This window comes from Pteropus alecto, unplaced genomic scaffold, assembly GCF_000325575.1.
Source record: "Pteropus alecto unplaced genomic scaffold, ASM32557v1 scaffold312, whole genome shotgun sequence".
Classification (NCBI taxonomy): Eukaryota; Metazoa; Chordata; class Mammalia; order Chiroptera; family Pteropodidae; genus Pteropus; species Pteropus alecto.
The window spans coordinates 2,371,379-2,378,724 of record NW_006433948.1 but is presented as its reverse complement, the minus strand read 5'-3'; the positions used below and the strand labels follow the sequence as shown (position 1 = coordinate 2,378,724).

The following is a 7,346-nucleotide window of genomic DNA, read 5'->3' as shown; positions in this document are numbered from 1 at the left end:
TTTTTTTTTTACTGGTTTGTCTGGCTTTGGTATCAGGGTCTGTCCTCATAAATGAGTTGGCAAGTGTTCCTCTTCTATTTTCTGGAAAAGGTTGTGTATAATCTGTGATATATACTCTTTGAAATGTTTGGTAGAATTTGCCATCGAAACCATCTAGGCCTGCAGATTTCTGTTTCGGAAGGTTTTTAACCTTCCAAAAAAAAAAAATCGAAATTTAATTTAATCGATAGTTATACGTTATCTATTTTATCTAGGGTGAGTTTTGGTTGTTTGTGGTTTTTGAGGAAGTCTCCAAATATAATTGTTAATTTGTCTATTTTTCTTTTCAGGTCTGTCACTTTTTGCTTCATGTATTTTGAAGTTCTGTTTGTAGGTGTATACACAGTTAAGATAGTTTTGCCTTTTTGGTGAATTGACCCTTTTATCACTATGTAATGTCTCTCTTTATCCCTGGTTCTGACTTTCTTAAAAAAATAAATTTAAACCTGTACAGCCTCAAATTACTAATGATTACTAGCTTAAGTTAAAGATGGTACCAGTATGAATCTAAGTTCGTCCTTTCTTCAAATCATCTCTGATTCATCTTGCTTGCTCACTTTCCCCATGTGGTAATAGGCAATATTTATAGTACTGTTTTATGGTATTTTATTTATTCTTCATGAGGACTTCATTAGGACGGTAATCCTTCTCTTATCCTTTCATGGATAAGGAATCCAGGTTCAGAGAGGTTAAATAACTATCTGAAATCATGGAGCTAGCTGGTGGGGAAAACAGAATTGAGAACTCAGATTTTCTTACTCCAGAGACTGCGCCCTTAACCACTAAGCTCTAATTATTGCTTACCTTTAGTCAGTTACCAGTTCCTGTCAGTTCTGTCTTCCAAAAATCTTTCGAATTATCCTATTCCCCACCTCCATGCTACCACCTGACACAATCTACCATTATCTCTCCAAGATGACTGCCAGTGTCTTCTAAATAGGCTTACTGCTTCTATTTGGGCCATGATGCAGCCAGCATGCTGAATGCAAATCTGAGTCTGTCCCTTTATAGCATATAACTAAGAACATGGATGGCTTATCAAAGAGGCATTTCTGTGCCTTTGTGGTTACTTATTAGATAGATCTAAATTAACTATAGATATAAGAACTTGTGGGAGTAGATGGTAATTTAATATTTCAACAATTAACATGGCTTCCCATGACTCTTAGCATCAAGTCCGGTCTTGTAATTTTGGTTCCAAAAGCCCTCCTAGATGGAGCCCCGGCCACCTCATTGCTCTCTGCATTCTGCAATACTGTCCTTCTGTCAGTTACTTCAATTCATTCTGCCCTCTAGCTTCTGGGCTTCTGTACATGTTGTCCTTTTTACCTAGAAGATTCTTTCCTCAGCTCTTTGCCTGGCTGGTTCCTATTCATCTTTCAGGCCTCAGGAGAAATGTCACAGTTACAATATTTTGGAGCTATTGTCGACTTCTCTCCCTGCAATTCATCCTTCTGATCTCCTCTGGTCTGGTCTGCAGTTGCATGTCTGTTCTTTGCCTGCTGGTGTCATCCTCTCTAGTCCATTTTACATGTTACTGTCAGATATATTTTTTAAAAATGCAGTCATAACGTTTGTCTCCTCTAAAACCTTCAATGTTTTCCCACTGCTAACAGAATAAAGTCTGAACATACTAGCTTGGCATCTAAGGCCGTCCATGGACTAGCCCCATACACTGTCCTAGCCTTATCTCTCAGTACCTGCACTCATACCTCTTATGCTGTAGCCCAGTGTTCGTCAAAGTGTGGTCCCTACTAGATGATCTGAGGTAGTGTATGGATGGAAAGTTATTTTAATGTATAGTGAATAAATGTAAATTCATGGTAGCGATATAAAGTTTCCTGTTAAAATATATTAATTTAGGTTACAGAAATGAGTCAATTTGGAAAACAATGTTAAGTAATAATAGCATAAATGGTACTCTGCCATGGAAAGAACCATAAGGTGGGATGCAAATGGCTGAAGTATGGGAAACAGAGGCTCAATCACCTTAGCTTACTTCCCATCCCCTCGACCCACCATGTAACTTCGCATGTTTATGCCATTGGTGATGCTGTTCCTATTCTGACTACCCTCTCTGCAACTTTCTGCCTATGAAAATGTTCTCAATCTTCAAGGCTTAGCTCACACGGAACCTCTTTGATATCTTTGCTGATTCTCTGCTCAGAATTAAGGGTGTCCTCCTCCACACACCCACAACATACTGCTTGTGCTTCTACTCGGCCAAATTTGATTTTGCTGCTTGTGTAGTTAGTACCTCACACGTCTGGCCCTTTCTCTACTAGACAGTAAGCTTCTTGAAAACAACCTTTAGCACGATGCCAAGAACAGGGAGATGACTCATGATAAGATTTGTTATATTAAATTGTAGCGCAGCGTAAAGTTTGATTTCGAGATTCTCCAAGTGGCAGGTGAAAGCTATCAGGAAGAGAAATCACCAATGCTTTCATTCCAGATAAGGAAAGGCCTGAGGTTCGAGGGCGTGCATGTGTATATAAAGCTATAGGCAACCAGTTATTTCCAGTGTAAAGTGAAAACCTAGCATCCTAATCAGATAGCTCAAATCCTTCAGAAATCCAAGAACATGGCAGATTTGTTGAAGACAAATTTCTGTGGCTTTGTGGTTACTTACTGGATCTAAATTAACTATAAATATAAGAACCTGTAGGAGTAAAAGGTAACTTAATAAATCAACAAACATTGAATGAGTACACCTTATGTGAGATCGCTGTGCTAGAAGCCATGGGGACAGGGTTGGTGGTTGGAAGGAGGAGGGCAAAAAGACTAAGTATGGAAATGATAGAAATAATGTAAGTATGATCACTGGTACCATGTATCCAGCATTTATTAAGAAGCACTCTGTTCAGCACTTAATGTACACTATCTCATTTAATCCTCTCATGACCCTGAGAGGTAGATCATTTTATCACCCCCATTTTACATATGAATAAACTGAGGCTCAGAGAGGTCATGTATCTTTTCACTCCAAGCGTTGGGAGAAAAAGTATGTAGCATTTGTTGAGTCTTTATTATATGCCAGGAGCTATCTTAAGTACCTTGTGTGTGTTAACTCATACTAACACATGTGGAGAATAAAACTCTTGCCTTCCAGAAATTTTTAGTCTAGTGGGAAAGACTGACATTATAAATAACAGATACATCCCAGAGGGCAAGATCTTATATAGTCAGGGTTCAAATGTCATTCTGTGGGAACCCAAGGAGAAGACCAATCTTTACTACTAGGGAACCTAGGAAGGCTTTTGGTAAAAGGTAAGGTTTAAGTTGAATTTTGGAAGATAAGTAGGAGTTTGACAGATAGATTTGTGAAGGGAGAGCCTTCCATGCACAAGGAAGAATTTGAACAAAGGTCTGGAGATGGAGGAGTCCAAGGCACATGAGTTAACACCGTGAGCTCTAAAAACACAGGGAACCTGGAAAGCCATGGAATAGGAGATGAAGCTGGAAAGGATCCTGGGGAGATCAGGCCTGATGCTGAAGGTGATGAGACGCCAGTGAAAGTTATTAAGCAGAGGGGTAGCATGCTCATATCTGTGTATAACGAGGATACTTTGAGACAACTGTGGGAGCAGAAGAAACCGCAGGCAGGGAGATCAACTAAGAGTTGCAGTGGTTTGGATGAGAGGTAATGGAAACCTGAAATGGATTGCTATTTCTCAAACCAACTTGAAAGATAATATGGAGGTAGAATTTTCAGAAGTTGGCAGATGATTGGATGTAGGGGGTGAAGGAGAGGGATTAGTGAATGATGCCTTAAAGGGACCTGTGGGAATGCTGGGAATGTATCAAAGTCTCTATTTGCCTAATTTTCTAGGACCTAGTTACTCATTATTATTCCTGAAGGTGCAATGAAATCAGAGTCTAGGGTGCCTGTCTCAGAAGTGGTTATCACTCCTTTGTTGATTGAATGGCGAGGTTGGCAGCGTCTTATGAGGCGAGGTGGTAGGGCTCCAAGTAATGTCAATTTTTATTACAGAAATAAAATGAACATCTATTGAGGATTTTCTTGCCTTTTTGATCTTCGAAATGGTATTGAAAGGCAGGTACTATGTTCTGTTTCTACAATGGTGGAGGATGAATGACTTGCTCAAGTTCACGTAGAAAATAATAGGGACTTACTTGCACAGGGTCACGCAGCAAGTAAGTGGCTGTCTGATTTCCAAAACTATGTTCTATTTTTGTAGTACCAGAAACTAAAAACATAAAATGTTTTTATGAAAAATAACTTTAAAAAGAAACTGCAGAAAGAAGGCAGCTCCCCAGCCCCGCCCCACAAAGATATCCAGGAGAGAAGAAAAAGAACAAGAGATAGACTTAAAGGTCTCCACTGAGGAAAAAAATCCGAAAGAATCGTCAATTTAGTGTCCAGCCTGGTCTTATGAGAAATATAATGACAAGACATGGCTCCTGTTCTCATGGAGCTCATTGGGTAGAGGAGACGAAGAATATAAGGGTTGCTGTCCAACTTATTTTTACAACTTTCAGAGGTGATGTTCTCTTGGGTTGTGTGGAAAACGTTGTGTAGAAGCTGTGACTTGAGCAATATCTCAAAGGCGGAGTTGTCCCTGGATTGCCCAGGAAGAGCAATCAGGGCATTTCCAGTGGAAGAAATAGTCTGAGCAGAGGTGAAGGAGTGGGGAAGTACCCTTCCTGTTTGTTTTGTGAATAGATTGCCTGGAATACAAGCTTCATATAGAGGAAGAGTAGGGGGGTGAGCTGGAAAAGGGTTAAAACCAGAGAGTGGAGTAGGGCCTTGAATGCCCAGGCTAACACATTTGTGTTTCATCAAGTAGGAATGAAAACCAGCAACTATTTTTGAGGAAAGGTTATAAGAGCTATAATCAAAGATGCTTTTGAAAGATTATTCTGGGAGAAGGCAGTGGAGTAGATTGGAGAGTAGAAGACATTTCTGTTCCCCTCACTTTCCTAGCTAAGGGCTGGAACTTGTCAAAGGGGGTCTTTATGAGGAAGTTAAGATAAACGCAAAGGAAAACAAGAAAGAAATATGAAAGACTAGAAACAAATATGTTTATAGAAAAATTGCCTCCTTCTCTTAATACAGCTAGAGTCAAGTCATTGATGGACTAAGAGCTTGGCATGATTTGATTTCAATAAGGCTCAATAAGTTTTCATCTTTTGGGGGCCATGGAGTCCTTTGGCAATCCGATGAATCCTATGGACCCTCCTCTGAGTAATATTTTTAAATGCACAAGATAAAACACAGACTTACATGTAGGAACCCCATCGTATTAAAACACAGTTATCACAACATTACAAAAATGTGATATAGTAACATGGGATTCTTGATTTATGAATTAGTAACCAGACTGAATGGTATTCTAATAACTGTAAGAATTTTGAAGTAGTCACAAGTATAAATGAAATATTAAGATGCCTGCATCAACTGGCATATGATATACAAATCTATGTGATGTCTGTTACTGACAAGTTCACAGGTACTGCTAACACTTCTGTGGTTTGTTGCCTATACTCATATTTCCCTTTGAAATTAGTGAAAATAATGAGGTACTTTTTTCTATCCAAATTTGAAGTTGTCCACCCCTCCCTCACCATGAATTCAAGGTCCATGGGCCCCTGGTAAAAAAAAAAAAACTTCTGCTTTAAGGTGTCATATAGCCTTCTGTGGATCAGAATAGGCTGCCTCCTACATGTCTCATCCCTGAGGATGACATTTCTCCCAGTCCGGTTTGCAAATTTGCCCCTGTAATTGGCTGCTTACAAAGCCCTGGTTTCTAGTTGGGAAAAGCTTGAAGCTCTCTGCCCATTTGACCAGCACCGATGGCTGCCATGACCTGAATCCACCGAACAAATGTCCTTTTCTCAAAATTCTGTCTATGAGTCACTCAGGCAGCCCTCAGATTTTCTAGAATTCTTCCACCATTGCCTTATCCTGGAAAATCACCTTATACCTACCTAGTAACACCAGCTCTCGAAGCCACCACCACCTCTGCCCCAGCCCCCGAATATGACTCTGAACTAGAGGGGGGCAGTCCTGAGAAGGCTGGGGTGATCTTTAAACCAGAACAACCACAGCCTCACCCCTGGCCTTCATGCCCCTCAAATGGGAGGAGAGAAATCAAGTGAACTCAACAGTAGCTACCTCTTGGGTGAGGAGGCACAATCCTTATCTGTGGATTCCTGGACTCTTTCTTGCCTGTTGCCATGTGCTCTCCAGCTCCTTGGGTTCACTCACCTAGAAATATGTAGAGTGGGATCCACTGCATAACAGAGAGGGTTTGGAGGATCTCCTGAAGATCTAGTCGGGAGAGGAAGGCCATGACCATGGTGCTGTTCTGTTGTGGCAAGAAGCCCAAACAGAAGGCCGGTGCCTCTAAAGCTGAGCTGCTTATAGGTGCTTTGCTCTAATCTCTTATCACTGAGTCCTTTTAGCTGTTGGAAGTTTTAGGGTTGACCTAACCTTTCCTCCAATATTCCTTGTTTCTGTGCCCCGCCCCAGCTTCCTACATACACATCGGGTTTCAGATCGTACTATGTAATCTCCCTAATATATATTATTTTTTCTACACATGTGCTCAATTGCAAAGAAGCAGAAATGGCCTCGGGGTGGCTCTAGCTGTGTGTGTATGTGGAGGAGATTCCCTGATAAATTAAGGCAGGAAAAGAGAAGGGCTTAGGCCTCAAATAGGACCTCTGAAAGCAACCTTTCATTGCTTAAGAAAGGGGACCTGGTGACCACATTTGTTTCTGCCCTAGTGGCTGCTCTTCGTTTCCTCCTGTCTTCTGCTGAGAGCCACGTAGATGACTATGGTCTTTTTTTTTTTTTTTGGATGAATATCTAGACCTTTCAAATCTCTCCTTTGCCTGTATTCCCAGAGGCTCTGTATCAGCGGCCAGATACCATATGATAGTGTGGGAAAAGCATTGCACAGGGAGCAGACCTGGGTTTCAGTCCTAGCTTCACCATGTTCTTCCTGTGACACTTTTGGAAATTGCTCTGTCTTTCTGGACAGGTAGCTGGGGTTCAGATCTCAGCTCTGCCAGTTATAAGTCGGTGAACTTCTGTACCTTGGTTTCGCCCATCTGTAAAATGGCAATAATAACAGTACCTACTTCATAGGGTCGTTCTGAGGGGTAAATGAGTGAGTAAATGTAAAGTGCTTGGCAGAGGGCCTGGCACACAGTAGGCATTACGTGTTTCCTGTTATTATTTGTTTAGTTCAATTAATGTCTATTGAACATCTAGGTTTCAAGGTAAGAGGCTGCAAAGTTAAAGACAGTCCCCAGGATCCAGACTTCTGTATTTTTTT

At 40.9% G+C, this 7,346-nt stretch overlaps 1 protein-coding gene across 1 annotated transcript in view; it reads right to left on the bottom strand.

The window, feature by feature from the left end:
• Nucleotides 1–6,356, bottom strand: part of DGAT2L6 (diacylglycerol O-acyltransferase 2 like 6) — a 15,921-nt gene extending 9,565 nt beyond the window's left edge. Inside the window, exon 1 of the mRNA XM_006908519.2 lies at nucleotides 6,272–6,356. Coding sequence (XP_006908581.2) covers nucleotides 6,272–6,356 — 85 coding nt within the window. The remainder of the gene's footprint in view (nucleotides 1–6,271) is intronic.
• Nucleotides 6,357–7,346: the final 990 nt, after the last annotated feature.